The sequence below is a fragment of the Callithrix jacchus genome, chromosome 8, assembly GCF_049354715.1.
Source record: "Callithrix jacchus isolate 240 chromosome 8, calJac240_pri, whole genome shotgun sequence".
Lineage (NCBI taxonomy): Eukaryota > Metazoa > Chordata > Mammalia > Primates > Cebidae > Callithrix > Callithrix jacchus.
Genome location: NC_133509.1, coordinates 32,794,841 through 32,812,000, shown reverse-complemented (window position 1 = coordinate 32,812,000; position 17,160 = coordinate 32,794,841). Strand labels below are relative to the sequence as shown.

Genomic DNA, 17,160 nt, shown 5'->3' with positions numbered 1-17,160 from the left:
TCAGACCATAGTGCAATCAAGTTAGAACTCAGAATACAGAAACCAACCCAGAACCGCACAGCTTCATGGAAACTGAACAACTGGCTCTTGAATGTTGACTGGGTAAACAATGAAATGAAGACAGAAATAAAGAAGTTCTTCGAAACCAATGAGAATGAAGACAAAACATGCCAGAACCTCTGGGACACATTTAAAGCAGTCTCTAGAGGAAAGTATATAGCATTAAGTGCCCATATGAGGAGAATGGAGAGATCCAAAATTGACACCCTATCGTCAAAATTGAAAGAGCTAGAGGAGCAAGATCAAAAAAACTCAAAACCCAGCAGAAGACAAGAAATAACTAAGATCAGAGCTGAACTGAAGGAGATTGAGACACGAAAAACCCTTCAAAAAATCAATAAATCCAAGAGCTGGTTTTTTGAAAAGATCAACAAAATAGACAGACCACTAGCCAGATTGATTAAAAAGAAAAGAGAGAACAACCTAATAGATGCAATAAAAAATGATAAAGGGGAAATCAGCACAGATTCCACAGAAATTCAAACCATCATCAGAGAATATTACAAACAACTCTATGCACATAAACTAGTAAACCTGGAAGAAATGGATAAATTCCTGGACTCCTGTGTCCTCCCAAGCCTAAACCAGGAGGAAGCTGAAACTATGAATAGACCAATAACAAGGTCAGAAGTCGAGGCAGCAATTAAGAGCCTACCACTCAAAAAAAGTCCAGGTCCAGACGGGTTCACAGCCGAATTCTACCAGACACACAAAGAGGAGCTGGTAGCATTCCTTCTAAAACTATTTCAAACAATCCAAAAAGAGGGAATCCTTCCCAAATCATTTTACGAGACCAACATCATTCTGATACCAAAACCCGGCAGAGACCCAACAAGAAAAGAAAACTTCAGGCCAATATCTATGATGAACATAGATGCAAAAATCTTCAATAAAATATTGGCAAGCCGATTGCAACAGCAAATCAAAAAACTTATTCATCATGATCAAGTAGGATTCATCCCGGGGATGCAAGGCTGGTTCAACATACACAAGTCTATCAACGTAATTCACCACATAAACAGAACCAAAAACAAAAACCACATGATTATCTCAATTGACGCAGAGAAGGCATTTGACAAAATTCAACAGCCCTTTATGCTAAAACCCCTCAATAAACTCGGTATCGATGGAACGTATCTCAAAGTAATAAAAGCTATTTATGACAAACCAACAGCCAATATCATACTGAATGGGCAAAAACTGGAAGCATTCCCTTTGAAATCTGGCACTAGACAAGGATGCCCTCTTTCACCACTCCTATTCAATATAGTACTGGAAATCCTAGCCAGAGCAATCAGGCAAGAAAAAGAAATAAAGGGTATTCAAATTGGAAGCCAAACTGTCTCTATTTGTAGACGACATGATAGTATACCTAGAAGACCCCATCGCCTCAGCCCAAAAACTCCTGAAACTGATAAGCAACTTCAGCAAAGTCTCAGGATATAAAATCAATGTGCAAAAATCACAAGCATTCGTCTACACCAATAACAGACTTAAAGAAAGCCAAATCAAGAATGAACTGCCATTCACAATTGCTACAAAAAGAATAAAATACCTTGGAATACAACTCACAAGGAACGTAAGGGACCTCTTCAAGGAAAACTACAAACCACTGCTCAACGAAATCAGAGAGGACACAAACAGATGGAGAAACATTCCATGTTCATGGTTAGGAAGAATTAATATCGTCAAAATGGCTATACTGCCCAAAGTAATTTACAGAATCAACGCTATCCCCATCAAGCTACCATTGACTTTCTTCACAGAACTGGAAAAAACCACCATGAACTTCATATGGAACCAAAAGAGAGCCCGCATAGCCAAGTCAATTCTAAGCAAAAAGAACACAGCGGGGGGCATCACACTACCGGATTTCAAACTATACTACAAGGCTACAGTAATCAAAGCAGCATGGTACTGGTACCAAAACAGACATATAGACCAATGGAACAAAACAGAGGCACCGGAGGCAACACAACATATCTACAACTATACAATCTTTGATAAACCTGACAAAAACAAGCAAGGGGGAAAGGATTCCCTGTTTAACAAATGGTGTTGGGAAAACTGGCTAGCCATGTGCAGAAAGCAGAAACTGGACCCCTTCCTGACACCTTACACTAAAATTAACTCCAGATGGATTAAAGACTTAAACATAAGACCTGGCACGATAAAAACCCTAGAAGGAAATATAGGCAAAACTATCCAGGACATAGGAGTAGGCAAGGACTTCATGAACAAAACACCAAAAGCATTGGCAACAAAAGCCAAAATAGACAAATGGGACCTAATCAAACTCCACAGCTTCTGCACGGCAAAAGAAACAGTCACTAGAGTGGATCGGCAACCAACAGAATGGGAAAAAATTTTTGCAGTTTACCCATCTGAAAAAGGGCTGATATCCAGAATTTACAAAGAACTCAAACAGATTTACAGGAAAAAAACAAACAAGCCCATTCAAAAGTGGGCAAAGGATATGAACAGACACTTTACGAAAGAAGACATATATGAGGCCAACAATCATATGAAAAAATGCTCATCATCACTGGTCATCAGAGAGATGCAAATCAAAACCACATTGAGATACCATCTCATGCCAGTTAGAATGGCGATCATTAAAAAATCTGGAGACAACAGATGCTGGAGAGGATGTGGAGAAAAAGGAACACTTTTACACTGTTGGTGGGAGTGTAAATTAGTTCAACCATTGTGGAAGACAGTGTGGCGATTCCTCAAGGCCTTAGAAATAGAAATTCCATTTGACCCAGCAATCCCATTACTGGGTATATATCCAAAAGACTATAAATCGTTCTACTATAAGGACACATGTACACGAATGTTCATTGCAGCACTGTTTACAATAGCAAAGACCTGGAATCAACACAAATGCCCACTGATAATAGACTGGATTGGAAAAATGTGGCACATATACACCATGGAATATTATGCAGCAATCAGAAATGATGAGTTTGTGTCGTTTGTAGGGACATGGATGAATCTGGAGAACGTCATCCTCAGCAAACTGACACAAGAACAGAAATTGAAACACCACATATTCTCACTCATAGGCTGGTGATGAAAAATGAGAACACATGGACACAGAAAGGGGAGTACTAAACACTGGGGTCTATAGGGGGGAAAAGGGGAGGGCCAGTGGGAGGGGGAGGTGGGGAGGGATAGCCTGGGGAGAAATGCCAAATGTGGGTGAAGGGGAAAAGGAAAGCAAAGCACACTGCCATGTGTGTACCTACACAACTGTCTTGCATGCTCTGCTCATGTACCCCAAAACCTAAAATCCAATAAAAAATTAAAAAAAAAACTCTAATAGCCCAACAAAAACAGACAAGCAACCCAGTTTAAAAATGGGCAGATATTTCTTCAAAGAAGACATACCAGTGGACAACAACCACATAAAAAGATGCTCAACATCATTAGTCATTAGGGAAATATAAATCAAAACCACAATGAAATATCACTTTAAACCCACCATAGGATGGCTATAATTAAAAAACCAAAACCAAACCAAACAAAAACAGAAAACAGTTAAGTATTGCTAAGGGGTTAGAGAAATTGGAACTCTTGCTTATTGCTGATGGAATATAATAAAATGGTGTAACCATTGTTACTATTTGGTGGTTTCTCAAAAAAATCAAACATGGAATTACCATTGTTATTATTTGGTGGTTTCTCAAAAAATCGAACATGGAATTACCCTATGACCCAGCAATTGTACTTCAAGGTAAATACTGCAAAGAATTGACAACAGATACTTAAACAAATACATGTACATGGATGTTCATAGCAACACTATTCACAATAGCCAGAAGATGGAAACAACCCACATGTCCATAAATGGATGAATGAATAAATAAAATGTGGCATATGGATATAAGAGAATACTATTCAGCCATAAGAAATGAAGCACTGATGATACATGCTACAACACGGAGGTACCTTGAAAACATTATGCTAAGTAGAATAAATCAGATACAAAGGTCATATATGGGTTTCATTTATACGTAATATCCAGAATAGAAAAATCTGTAAAGATAGAAAGCAGATTGGTTGTTGCCAGGGGCTAAGAGAGGGTAGAATGAGGAATGACTGCTTAATGGGTAAAGAGTTTTCTTTTGGGCTAATGAAAATGTTTTGGAACTAGATAGAGGTGGTACACATTATGAATGTTCTAAATGCCACTGAATTGTATGCTTTAAAATGATTAGTATTGGCTGGATGTGGTGGCTCACAACTGCAATCCCAGCACTTGGGGAGGCCAAGGTGGGAGTATCCCTTGAGCTCAGGAGTCCAAGACCAGCCTGGGCAACATGGTGAACCCCTTCTCTACAAAAAATACAAGTTAACACATGGTGGCACACACCTTGGTCCCAGCTACTCTAGGGCTGAGGCAGAAGGATTCCTTGAGCCTGGGAGGCTGAGGCTACAGTGAACTGTGATAGCCCCACTGGACTCCAGCCTAGGTGACAGAGGGTGACCTTGCCTCAAAAAATAAAATGATTAAGATTATGTTATGAATGTCATCTCAATTTAAAAAAAAAGAGTAAAGGAGATGCTGAAGGACCTATTTTTTTAAGGCCTTAAAAGTAGAAAAAAATAGAGTGAAACAAATTCAAATACAAAGCCAAAATAAAACAAGGGTATATAACACCGAGAATTTCACCCTCAAAATAACAATGGATAAAGACACTTTTAGCTAACAGGTAAAAAAAAAAAAAAAGATAGAGTATACACAAGCAAGAAAAAAGCAAATCAAAAAAATTTTCTGTGGACAGTACTCTGGGAATGCTGGCCAAATAGATGAGACACGAAACTGTTATTTTAAAAGTTTCACTGTGATACTAAAGGGCAGGAAACCTAGACAAAATAGAGATAGGGAAGAACCTTGCTTTCCTCAGAACCTAGAAAGTTTAAAGTGATATCTTGGTTTGAAATGAATACAGTGTAGACTAGAAAAGAAAAATCATCATCCTAAGGATCAGGACCTACAGATAAGACATTATAGTAAGAGATAGGAAGGAAGACAGTGAATACCTAACATAGACTAAAGCTTGGGGACCTTTAGTAGTAGGGAATACCACACATAAAATCCAGAAGTGCCAGCAACTGATATCAGTAATTTCCAGCTTTATGTCCCAAATTCTTTCCACCCCTGCCTAATTGCCTATTCCACAACAGTCATGGCAAAATCTACTGCTACAGCCAGGGCTCTGTGGTCAGCATTCCTTAACTCCTAGTTAAGGAGGAAAGGTCAAAATATAAATTTTTCTTGAAACTGAAGTACTCTATAGGACCAACCAGAGAGGATGCACTTAAGATGGGGAAGTAGATTTATGTGTCATTCATAAGGAGTATAGATAAGCCTTAGACTTAAGAAATAGAAACTGTGATGTGTTTAATTTAAAAAAAAAAATGTTCCTGCCACTATTCGTTAAACAGGTGGGTTTTAAAGTCAGAGCTCCTGGGATCAAATGCCAGTTCCACCATTTATTAGCAAGTTCGTCACTCTTCACTTTTTTCCTCATTTGTAAAAAGTAGATAATAGTATGTAAAGCTTAGGTTTTTGAAGACTGTATGTAAGACATGCATGGCACCTGGTGCTTGCCAAGATCTCAACATGTTACTTTCACTTTTATGATCATTCTGTTTCCTGTTGAGAGTTGCTCCCAGATTTGTTTTAAGCAGGAGACTGAGCTGGACGTTGTGGTTCACATCTGTAATCCCAGCATTTTGGAGGCGGAGGTGGGAGGATAACTTGAGTCCAGGAGTTGGAAGCCAGCCTGGGCAACTTAGTAAGTGTCTGTGTCTAAAACATATTTTTAAACAATTAGCTGGGGGTTGTGGTCCATGCCTGTAGACCATCCCAGCTACTCAGGAGGCTAAGGTGGGAGGATTTGAGCCCAGGAGGATCATTTGAGCTCACTGCATAGCTGCAGTGAGCTATGATCATGCCACTGCACTCCAGCCTACATGACAGAGCAAGATCTATCTCTACAAAAATAAAAAATTAGCCAGGCATGGTGGCGCAGGCCTGCAGTCTCAGCTACTCGGGAAGCTGAGACAGGAGGTTGCTTGAGCCCCGGAGGCTGAGGCTGCAGTGAGCTAAGATCATGCTTCTCTGGCATGGTCCTCCTAATATAGCATTAGCATATAAGCATTTGCTGCAGGCCTTGTTTTCTAAGGAATTTTGGCTAAGACTTAAAGCCAAAGCAGTTACTGGCTATAAAAGTTGTAACTTCTAATCCCCATCCCTGTCAGTACAAAATTTTAGTTTTTAACAACTGAAAGCAGAGAAGAGGCTGGGCAAGGTGGCTCACGCCTGTAACCCCAGCACTTTGGGAGGCTGAGGTGGGTGAATCATTTGTGGTCAGGAGTTCAAGACCAGCCTGGCCAACATGGTGAAACACTGTCTCTACTAAAAATACAAAAATTAGCCAGGTGTGGTGGTGCACACCTGTAATCCCAGCTACATGGGAGGCTGAGGCAAGAGAATCGTTTGAACCCAGGAGATGGAGTTTGCAGTGAGCCAAGATGGTGCCACTGCGCTTCAGCCTGGGCAACAGAGTAAGACTACGTTTCAAAAAAAAAAAAGAGAGGAAAAAACACAACCTCAGAGGCAAATGTGTCAAAAGCACGTAAGGTGCTTGATGCATTCTGCTTCTCAGATCCAATTAGCATAATGCAATCAAAATGATTAAACTACCATATTGTGCTGTGAGCTACCAAGACGATCAAAATCCCCATCCACTATACTTTGACAGAGATCAGGAGAGTTAACATAGGCTGGAGGCAAGACAGTCACATGTACTACTCTACTTGACAAGTAATTCTTTTGCTTCTCTCAATTGATGGGGCTCTCTAACAGGGAGGGGCTAACTACAACCTCAAGGTCAAATATGACATTCCAAATGTTTCTATAAATAAAATTTTAATGGAATACACTCATGCTCATTTACATGCTGTATATTGCTACTTTGACATCAGCTAAATTGAGTGGGTGCAACAGAGATCAGATGGCAGGCAAAGCCTAAAATATTCCTATCTTGCCTTTTATAGGAAAAGTTAGCCAACCCATGATTGAGAATAAAGCATTTGTCAAATCAACAGCCACATATCAAATACCAGAAGGTGTGTTGATTTTCTCTAATGGTATTATAGGAACTGTAAGTGAGGCAACGACTCAGTTAACTTTATGGTAGTCTGTTGCCATCCTCCATTGTTTATCTGTGATTTTAAAAATAAGCGAATTGAATGGGAATCTGTGCCCAGCACATTTGCACTGCACAGTCTATCTAATTAAAAGGGAATATAAGTGGGAAGACCAGCCCTGGAAACTTTTTTTTTTGACAGGGTCTCATTCTGTTGCCCAGGCTGGGGTTCAGCAGTGTAATCACAACTTACTATAGCCTCAACTTCCTGGGCTCAAGTGATTCTTCCACCTCAGTCTCCTGAGTAGCTGGGACCACAGGTGTGTGTTATCAAACCTGGCTAATTTTTTAATTTTTGTAGAGATGGGGTCTCGAATCCCTGGGCTCAAGCAATCCTCCCACCTTGGCCTCTCAAAGTGCTAGATTTACAGCCATGAGCCACGGCCCACTTTAAGTCTGATGTTGGTGCTAATCTCTGCAATTCCTCTTGGGATATGGTAACACTTCTCTGATTTAGTATCATTTTTTTTTTTTTTTTGAGACTGTGTTTCACTCTTGTTGCTGGAGGGCAGTGGTGCAATCTTGGCTCACTTTAACCTCCCGGGTTCAAATGATTCTCCTGCCTCAGCCTCCCTAGTAGTTGGGATTACAGGCATGTGGCACCACACTCAGCTAATTTTGTGTTTTAGTAGGGATGGGGTTTCACCATGTTGGCCAGACCAGTCTTGAACTCCTGACCTCAGGTAATCCACCCACCTTGGCCTCTCAAAGTGCTGGGATCATAGGCGTGAGCCACCATGCCTGGCCTGATTTAGTAACTTAACCAGGGGCAGGACAACCACCATCTAGGCAGCAAAGAATTATACAATGGAGTGTATTGCTTTTATAGAAATATGACTGTTGATAATGCCTTCCATTCTCTAGCCACCCTAAAATATTCTTTTAAATATTTAACTTGTCTCTGAAATCTACCAAGGAAATAAATTGATACTGATTTTTGTTCTATAAATTATAGCCACATAGCTCAAAGATAGTTTGCCCATTCACTTCAGCAAAAAAAACTTTCCACTCTTTATTTGTTAAACTGCTTCAATATTATGTTTTGATTCCTGCTTTGAATTTATGGAAAGGATTTTTATAGTCAAGGGACATCTACTGATGAATGAGAGGCATGAACCTTCAGACAGTGACAAAGCACATTTTGGGCTTCAAAGAAATACACCATTTACTTTTCTGGAAGCGAGAGTCATACATTTGCTTCTGAAACCATCAATACAGGAGTCCTCAACTGTCAAGTGTCTGAAGAATATATTTTCTGTGGGAAATTCATAACTTTGTCCTCTGAGTTTGGTTAATCATAAATAAATATTCTTCATTTGATGAATAATTCAAATCTGAGTCTTGTTGCCATGGAAAACAAGGCTCTCTCCTCCCGTTTTTCTTAATCAGGCACTCAATGCCACAGTCATAATGTTTACTTCCCTTCAGGGAACAACAGCTCTTGACAAGTGGAAATATGACTTCAGCAGAAAAAACTTTCCACTCTGTATTTGTTAAACTGCTTCAATATTATGTTTTGATTCCTGCTTTGAATTTATGGAAAGGATTTTTATAGTCAAGGGACATCTACTGATGAATGAGAAGCATGAACCTTCAGACAGTGACAAAGCACATTTTGGGCTTCAAAGAAATACACCATTTACTTGCCTGGAAGTGAGAGCTGAGTTTTTAAAAATAGAAACTAATATCAATCTAATAAAAATATTAGCAGTAACATATATTTAGGTAATTTTGAATCAATTTCCTAAACTATGCTTTCCCGTTGATGACAGATGTTTATCATGAGTGTCTGGCAATTGTGTTGAAACTATTTGATGACCTGGCTGTGTGTGGTGGCCTTGGGAAGCCGAGGCAGGTAGATCACTTGAGCTCCGGAGTTCAAGACCAGCCTGGGCAACATGGCGGAACTCTGCCTCTGCAAAAATTACAAAAATTAGCCAGGCATGGTGGCGTGCACTTGTGGTCCCAGCTACTCAGGAGGCTGAGGGAGGAGGATCACTTGAGCCTGGAAGATGGAGGTTGCAGTGAACCAAGATCATGCCACTTCACTCCAGCCTGGGTGACAGAGTGAGACCCCATCTCAAAAAAAAAGAAAAAGAAAGAAACTATTTGATGACCTAGTTGTTCCCGTTCCTGGATTTACATCACTCCCATTACCTGACAACAGATTTGGCTCCATCAGTTCTGATCTTTGGTCTTATACCATAAACATGGCACGGAGCTTCCTGTCTGAATCCCTCAGACCACCCTCATCAACTACCAGCTGGACCCAACCCATTCCCTAACCCCACCCCTGAGCCTACCTCTGGCCTCTAGGAGTTAGACATACACAGGACATGAAGCCAGGTGCCACTGAAAAGAAATGTAAGAAATTTATGATAGAGATATGGAGAAACTATTTACTTTAGTCTGAACAGGCTACTAGGATAAAAAATACCTTTGACTAGTTGTCTTTTAAACAAAAGAAATTCACCGGAGACAGGAAGTCCAAGATTAAGGCACTGGTGTTTGATGAGGGACAGTTCCTCATCATCATCTCACAGCCATCTTACTGTAACCTCACACGGCAGAAGGGGCAAGGGACTTTTCTCAGGCCTTTTTAATAAAAGCACTAATTCCATTCATGATGGGTTCACCCTCATGACCTAATCCCTTCCATAAGAGCTCCACCCTCTTGTTCCGCCTTCTAGTATTTCCCCAGGGAAGTAGAATTTCAACATACGAATTTCAAGAGACACCAACGTTCACGGCGAGACCCTATCTCTACAATCATAAAAAAATTGGCCGGGCGCGGTGGCTCAAGCCTGTAATCCCAGCACTTTGGGAGGCCGAGGCGGGTGGATCACGAGGTCAGTAGATCAAGACCATCTTGGTCAACATGGTGAAACCCTGTCTCTACTAAAATTACAAAAAATTAGCTGGGCAGGGTGGTGCGTGCCTGTAATCCCAGCTGCTCGGGAGGCTGAGGCAGGAGAATTGCCTGAACCCAGGAGGCGGAGATTGCGGTGAGCCGAGATCACGCCATTGCACTCCAGCCTGGGTAACGAGAGCGAAACTCCGTCTCAAAAAAAGAAAAAAACAAAACAAAAAAAATTAGCACATGCCTGTGGTCCCTGTGGTCCCAGCAACTCAGGAGGCTGAGGTAGGAGGACTGCTTGAGCCTGGGACGTGGAAGCTGCAGTGAGCCCGGGACGTGGAAGCTGCAGTGAGCCCAAATAGTGCCACTGCACTGCAGCCTAGGCAACAGAGTCAGATCCTGTCATAAACAAATAAATAAATAAAATGAGTGAGGTAGTTTTATAAGTACTGGCCTAGAAAGATGTCCATACACATTAAGCAACAAGGGCAGGTTGTAAACAACATGCACAAGAGAGGCTTTACGGTGTACTTTAAACAACAGACTGCCCATTCGGTGACGCAGCCTGCCCCTCTCCTCTCCTCAACCCCGCGGTCTCCTTTCCTCACTACTCCTCCCCTGATACAGCGCCTTTCTATGATCTTCGTCTTTTCCCTCTCAGGGGCAGCTCTTTCTCAGCATCCCGGATCAGAGCCCGGGTAAACTAGCTGTGGACGGAATGCGCTTGCGCCGCGGAACCACCCAGAACGCGGAGTGGGCGTGTTTTCCCCGCCCCCAGGGCGGAGCCCTAGAGCGGTTGGTCCCAGTTAGGGTCCTCCCAGGATTGACTGTCCCTTCCACCCAACCCAAGCCGTCCAACCCGCTAAGATCACTTCCGGCCTCTCGCCCTGTCGTGTTTTTTGAGAATTCTGTCAGCTCTTGTTTTTCCTGCTCCCTCCTGCTTTTGACAGTGTTCTGCAGACACTGGTGTTAAGATTGGCGTGCTTCCCGCATTTACAGCGAAGCCCTCTAAGAGGGAGGGTTTAGGCCAGATTTACTTTAAGAACCTGAGAATTAAAAACCGACTTAAAAAGTTGGCCTCCGCCCTGGAGGAAGACAAAGAGCCCCCTCCATCTCTCATGCTTCCTTGTGTGAACCGAATTTCATACATTGCTCAACAAATCGATACCCATGAACTCAGGTATCTTAATAGTAGTAATAGCATTGTTATACTATAATCTGTAATACTATTACTATAGTATTATAGTAAGTGTAGTAATAGCTGTTAGTAGCAGCTAATAGTAATAGCTAACCTTACATTAGACTCGCAGCGAGCAGTCACTGTTTGATCCCTGCTGTGGTTTGATTGCCGCCTCGGAAACTCATGTTGAAACTTAATCCCCAGTGTGGCAATATTGAGAACTGGGGTCTTGAAGAGGCGATTGGGTCATGAGGGCTCTTCATGGATCATTCATGGGTTAATGGGTTATCACGCAGAGGGATGGTGGGTTTATAAGAAGAGGATACCTGAGCTAGCACACTGAGCCCCCTCACCATGTGATGCCCTACACTGCCCCTCAGTCTGCAGAGTCCCTACTGGCAAGAAGCTGTCACCGGGTGCGGCCTCTTGACCTTGGACTTCTCAGCCTCCTTAACGGTAAGAAATAAATTCCTTTTCTTCATAATACTATTCCTATAATATTATTCTTCATAAATTACCTAGCTTCATATATTCTGTTATAAGCAACAGAAAACAGACAATCCCCTTACAACAATGTCACTATCTTTACCCCTAAGGTGGGTCCCACTATCCTTATTTTATAGGTCAGGATGCCAAGGCACAGAGATGTTAAGGAACTTGTCCAAGATACCACCTTAGTGATGACTGGCAGAGCTTGAATGAGAATTCAAGCAATCTGGCTTCATGTCCAATACCACCAACCATTCCATTCTGCTTCCTCTCAGAAACAAAACAGGCATAGAGTAAAATTCATCTGTAGTTCAAGAAACAATTTATTGAAGCTTCCTTTTTCGGTCAAGTTTGGAAAGCACGGAAGAGGGGATAGGACTGGAGACTGAGAAGACGACCAAGTGGTTCTGAGCTCAGAGAATTGGGAAATTGAAGGAGGTAGATTAGCTAAGGGAACATACAAGTACTTGAAGCCTTCTACAAAAAATTTTTCGAGGTGAAATTCACCTAACATAAACTTAGCCATTTTGAAGTGAACAGTTCAGTGACAGAATATTCACAATGTTGCACAACCACTGCCTCTATCTAGTTCCAAAACATTCCCATCACCCCAAAGGAAAACCCCAAACTCGTTAAGGGGTTACTCTCTAATCCCTCCTCCCCCAGTCCCTGGCAACCACCAGTCTCCATTCTGTCTCTATGGATTTATATATTCTGAATATTTCATATAAATGGAATCATACAATAATAAGCCTTTTGTATCTGACTTCTTTAATTTAGCATGTTTTCAGGGTTCCTGTACATGGCATAAATGAGTACTTCATTTTTTTAAATGAGTGAATAAAATTCCATTGTGTGTACATAACACAGTTTATCTCTTGATGGACATTTAGACTGTTTCCAATTTTTGGCTATTGTGAATAGTGCTACTGTGAGCATGCATGTACATGTACTTGTTTGAGAACTTAGTTTCAATTCTTTTGAATATATATGTAGGAGTGGAATTGTGGGGCTACATGGTAATTCTGTGTTTAACTTTTTGAGGAACTCCCATATCCTTTTGAAACCCTTCCTTAAGGCTATAATATTGATATAATAAATAATATTAAATATAATAAATATGCTAAATATTTTGAATCAGACTTTCTCAATCTCAGCACTCTTGACATTTGGGACCAGATAATTCTTTGTTGTGGGAGGGCTGACCTTTGGTTATAGGAATTTTAGCAGCAATACTGGCCTCTACTCACTAGATGTCAGTAGCATCCTCCCACTTAAATCACCAATAATGTCTGGAGACATTGTCAGATATCCTCTGAAAAGCAAAATTGGCCCCCTTCCCACTGAAAATTACTGTTTTAAAGGATTCCCCATAAACTTGGAGCAAATGTGCCTGGCACTAAAGCAGAATACTAAAACAAAGTAATGACCTTTAAGAAATGCACATTCCTTAGGAGTCTTCCTGAGTATACAGGAAGTATTTTTCGTTTACCATGTAATGATGTTTAGAAGTTTTTAGATTTAAAAATGTTTGACAACCAGAAAATTCTTATCATTAAATATTCATATACCTTTCAAATGTAACATCAGTAATAAAAATCCGGCTCATCCACAACGTTAAGAAATAGAGCTTCTCCCCCATCCCAGGCACATTACATACTAAATCACATTTATAGCATACTGCATCACATATTTTTAAGATGGCAACTAGGAGCAAGATTTGTAAGTTTTTTTTGATATTGTAATATTTATTTTTTCAAATAAAAGTTCAGGCAGGGCCCATGAGGAATGTCATTTTTTTGGTTCAGCCAAATAATGGAAAAACAAAAGCTATTTTTCATTATTGGGATACAGCGAACCAAAATGAATCTTTTACATTTACTGTTATTTCCTGTTGAAAATCTTGGTGAGTTAGTTGTGGGAACCCTGAGTATGTAAACACCTTGCCATCACAAAGCTTTTAAGATCAAAACTGTTATGGAAATGGATCAAGCAGCCTTAGACACAGACGGTATTGTTGTAGAATCCACAGCAGTTAGTAAGGGCCAAGGCACTGAACTCCTTGTCTTCCCAGGGACCAGAAAAAGAAGGAGGGTTGGTGCCATTCAGAGAAGTACTGCAAAGAACATCCAGAGAGGTACATATTGGGTCAGTTAGGAACAAAGCAACAAAATATACCAATAAGTTATACTAAGCAGCTGAAAACAAACAAAAAAAAACTCTGTAAATGGATCCATCAGCCGTGACCAAATAAACAAAACCCAATTACATTTCTTTTCTCATTCATTCCCACGATAATACTAGCAAGAAACCCTAAACTATGTGCCTGCTCCTTTTCCCAATTCCTAACCGCAGTCCATTTGGAAATTTCCAGATATCCCTGAGTCAGTGTATGGCTTATAATGATTTAGTATTGAATTTATTCTAAAAAGTAAGGTGGTATTCCAAGGCCACCTTCCTCTTGAAAATAGCTTACACTTAATTAGTATAAATTAATTGGACAAAAACATTACATCTTTCATATTCTAGATACTAATGATCTTTAGTATGTGGCTTTAGAAATCCACCAAAATGCCACAAGAATATAAGAATCCGGCAACATGATGAATGCCCGTCTTTACAAAAAGTAAAATTAGCTAGGCATGGTGACGTGTGCCTGGCCTATAGTCCCAGCTACTTGGGAGGCTGAACTGTGAACTGGGAGGGTCACTTGAGCCTGGGCCAAGACTGTGCCACTGCACTCCAGCCTGGGCAACAGAGCAAGATTGTGTCTCAAACAAAAAAAAAAAGAATCAAACTATGCCAGAGCAATGATGACTCCAGCTCATAACTCATCTTTTTTTTTTTTTTTTTTTTTGAGACGGAGTCTTGCTGGAGTATGATGGCACAATCTCAGCTCGCTGCAGCCTCCACCTCCCAGGTTCAAGCAATTCTCCTGCCTCAGCCTCCCAAGTAGCTGAGATTATAGGCGCCTGCCACTACGCCCAGCTGATTTTTGTATTTTTAGTAAAGACAAGGTTTCACCACGTTGGTCACCACGTTGGTCAGGTTGGTCTTGAACTGCTGACCTCAGGCAATCCCCCCACGTCGGGCTCCCAAAGTGCTGGGATTACAGGCATGAGCCACCACACCCAGCCATAACTCGTCTTTAATAGTGCATCAAAAGAATTTTTTTAAAAAATGTTGGTTGCCTTCTCTGATGATAACCTCCAAACACAGGAGGGGCACCATTCATTAACTTGGCCCAGTAACCTGTTAAGCAACTAGTACCTGAATATCTACCTATATGGTGAACAGATCACTTAACTTCCAAATGTTTGTTTGTTTGTTTGAGACAGGGTCTCACTCTGTCACCCAGACTGGACTGCAGTGGTGTGGATCACAGTTCATTGCACCCTCTAACTCCTGGGCTCAAGTGATCTTGCCACCTCAGCCTTCCAAGTAGCTGGGACTACCCGCACACACCACCATGCCAGGCTAGTTTTTTTTTTTTTTTTTTAGTAGAGATGGGGTTTCACCATGTTGCCCAGGCTGGCCTTGAACTCTTGAGCTTAGGTAATCCTCCTGCCATGGCCTCCCAAAGTGCTGGGATTACAGGTGTGAGCCACTGTGTCCGGCCCATAACTTTAAAATGTATCTCCAGCTCTGATTCCTCTCTCAAAGCCCAGACCTGAAGTGGCTTTTGAGCACCTTCATAGGTCCTGCAAATACCTCCAAGTTAACACATCAAAAACTGAATTAAGGCTGGGCATGATGGCTCAGGCCTGTAATCCCAGCATTTTGGGGGGACAAGATGAGACAATCATTTGAGGCCAGGAGTTCGAGGCCAAGAATTCAAGACCAGCCCAAGCAGCAAGTGAGACCCCATCTCAATAAAAAAAAATATACAAGATGAAAACTGTATCAAGCCATAATCTCTCTCTTTTACTCCCATTCCTGAAACTAGTCCTCTTCTGTGAATGAATGACACTCCTTAGACCCACTTGCTCATGCCAGAAAAAAGACAGTCATTTGAGACTCCTTCCTCTTCCTCACCCCACCTCTTCCTCCTATCTAGCCAATGACCAATCCTATTAATTCTACTGGATCTAGTGTATCTCCAACTTCACAACCACTTAGTATCAATTCTTACTGTCTCTCACTAGGACTATTACAGCAGGGTATTTTTTGGACTCCCTGTCATCCAAATAACTACCAGAATGATATTTTGAAACAGCATAGTTGATCATGCCAGTGTTCAGAATTCAGCAGGTCAAAACCTAAATTCTTTCATATTTCATATAAGGCTTCTTATAATCTCTCAGCCTTTTTTCCCACAACTCTCTTCACTCATCCATATATTGCCACCAATACACACACACCTTTTGATTTGAAGGCACCAAACATTCTAGTTCCTCAAATCCTTCCTTTTGTGTGTTCCAAAACTAGTTCTTTTAGATTAGTGATATATCCTTTTATTTTCATATTCTAGATTTTGGTAAACAAGTTCATTTTTACACTACCTGAATTCATCATGATTTTGTAAATTCAACTTTATCCTCTCTCAGTCTTCATTTCTGTCTGAAGAAATCTATAATATTTTAGCCACTTATAACCATTGCTAAGTCTTTACCTATAACCTATCTGTATTCCAGTCACAATAAGTAGAGTAACTTCTTTTTTTAAAATTAATATAAAATAGAGACAGGGTCTCGCTATGTTGCCCAGGCTTGTCTTGAACTCCTGGGCTCAAGCAATACTCCCGCTTCAGCCTCCCAGAGTGTTGGATTGGATGTGTAAGCCACCATGTCCAGCCAGTAGAGTAATTTCTTATCAGGGAAATCATTCTTCTTTTCTTTCTTTCTTTCTTTTTTTTTTTTTTTTTTTTTTTTTGAGACAGAGTTTCGCTGTTGTTACCCAGACTGGAGTACAATGGCACGATCTCGGCTCACCGCAACCTTCACCTTCTGGGTTCAAGCAATTCTCCTGCCTCAGCCTCCCGAGTAGCTGGGACTACAGGCACACACCACCATGCCCAGCTAATTTTTGTGTTTTTAGTAGAGACGGGGTTTCACCTCATTGACCAGGATGGTCTCAATCTCTTGATCTCGTGATCCACCCACCTCGGTGGCCTCCCAAAGTGCTGGGATTATAGGCGTGAGCCACCGCGCCCAGCCAATCATTCTTCTTTTCTTTACTTCTTCCCTTGCTGCTCTGCTTCTCAGTAGCCCAACAACATAGGTAAACCCTGTCACTGGAGCATACTAAGCTAATAATGAAGATGCACCCTATAAGAGAAAAGAACACTGATCTAGGTCATTACCAGTACCCGCAGCCCTTCTCATACACTATTCAATCTCAACAGAATTACC

The 17,160-nt window shown here is 41.1% G+C and overlaps 2 protein-coding genes across 56 annotated transcripts in view; one reads left to right on the top strand and one right to left on the bottom strand.

The window, feature by feature from the left end:
• SLC28A2 (solute carrier family 28 member 2) overlaps positions 1-17,160 on the bottom strand; it is a 107,335-nt gene that overhangs the window by 48,950 nt on the left and 41,225 nt on the right. For 5 of the 39 annotated variants that reach the window (XM_078334165.1, XM_017976827.4, XM_017976829.4 and 2 more), the window contains one exon: positions 13,537-13,925. The exons of 31 other annotated variants lie outside the window; for them this stretch is intronic. In XM_078334165.1, coding sequence (XP_078190291.1) covers positions 13,808-13,925 — 118 coding nt within the window. In that variant the 3' untranslated portion in view covers positions 13,537-13,807. Of the gene's footprint in view, positions 1-9,586; positions 9,636-13,536; positions 13,926-15,698; positions 17,077-17,160 lie in introns of those variants that run through there. 3 more of the 39 variants (XR_013520934.1, XM_054239595.2, XM_035259562.3) reach the window with 2 other exon arrangements.
• Positions 11,033-17,160, top strand: part of LOC128928764 (uncharacterized) — a 64,131-nt gene continuing 58,003 nt past the window's right edge. For 11 of the 17 annotated variants that reach the window (XR_013520955.1, XR_008474266.2, XR_008474267.2 and 8 more), the window contains exon 1: positions 11,033-11,776. Coding sequence is in view for 1 of the 17 variants with exons in the window: in XM_078334166.1 (XP_078190292.1) it covers positions 11,259-11,320; positions 11,701-11,776 (138 nt within the window). In the remaining 16 variants the exon portion in view is untranslated. The remainder of the gene's footprint in view (positions 11,777-17,160) is intronic. The other 6 variants (XR_013520958.1, XR_013520948.1, XR_008474264.2 and 3 more) reach the window with 1 other exon arrangement.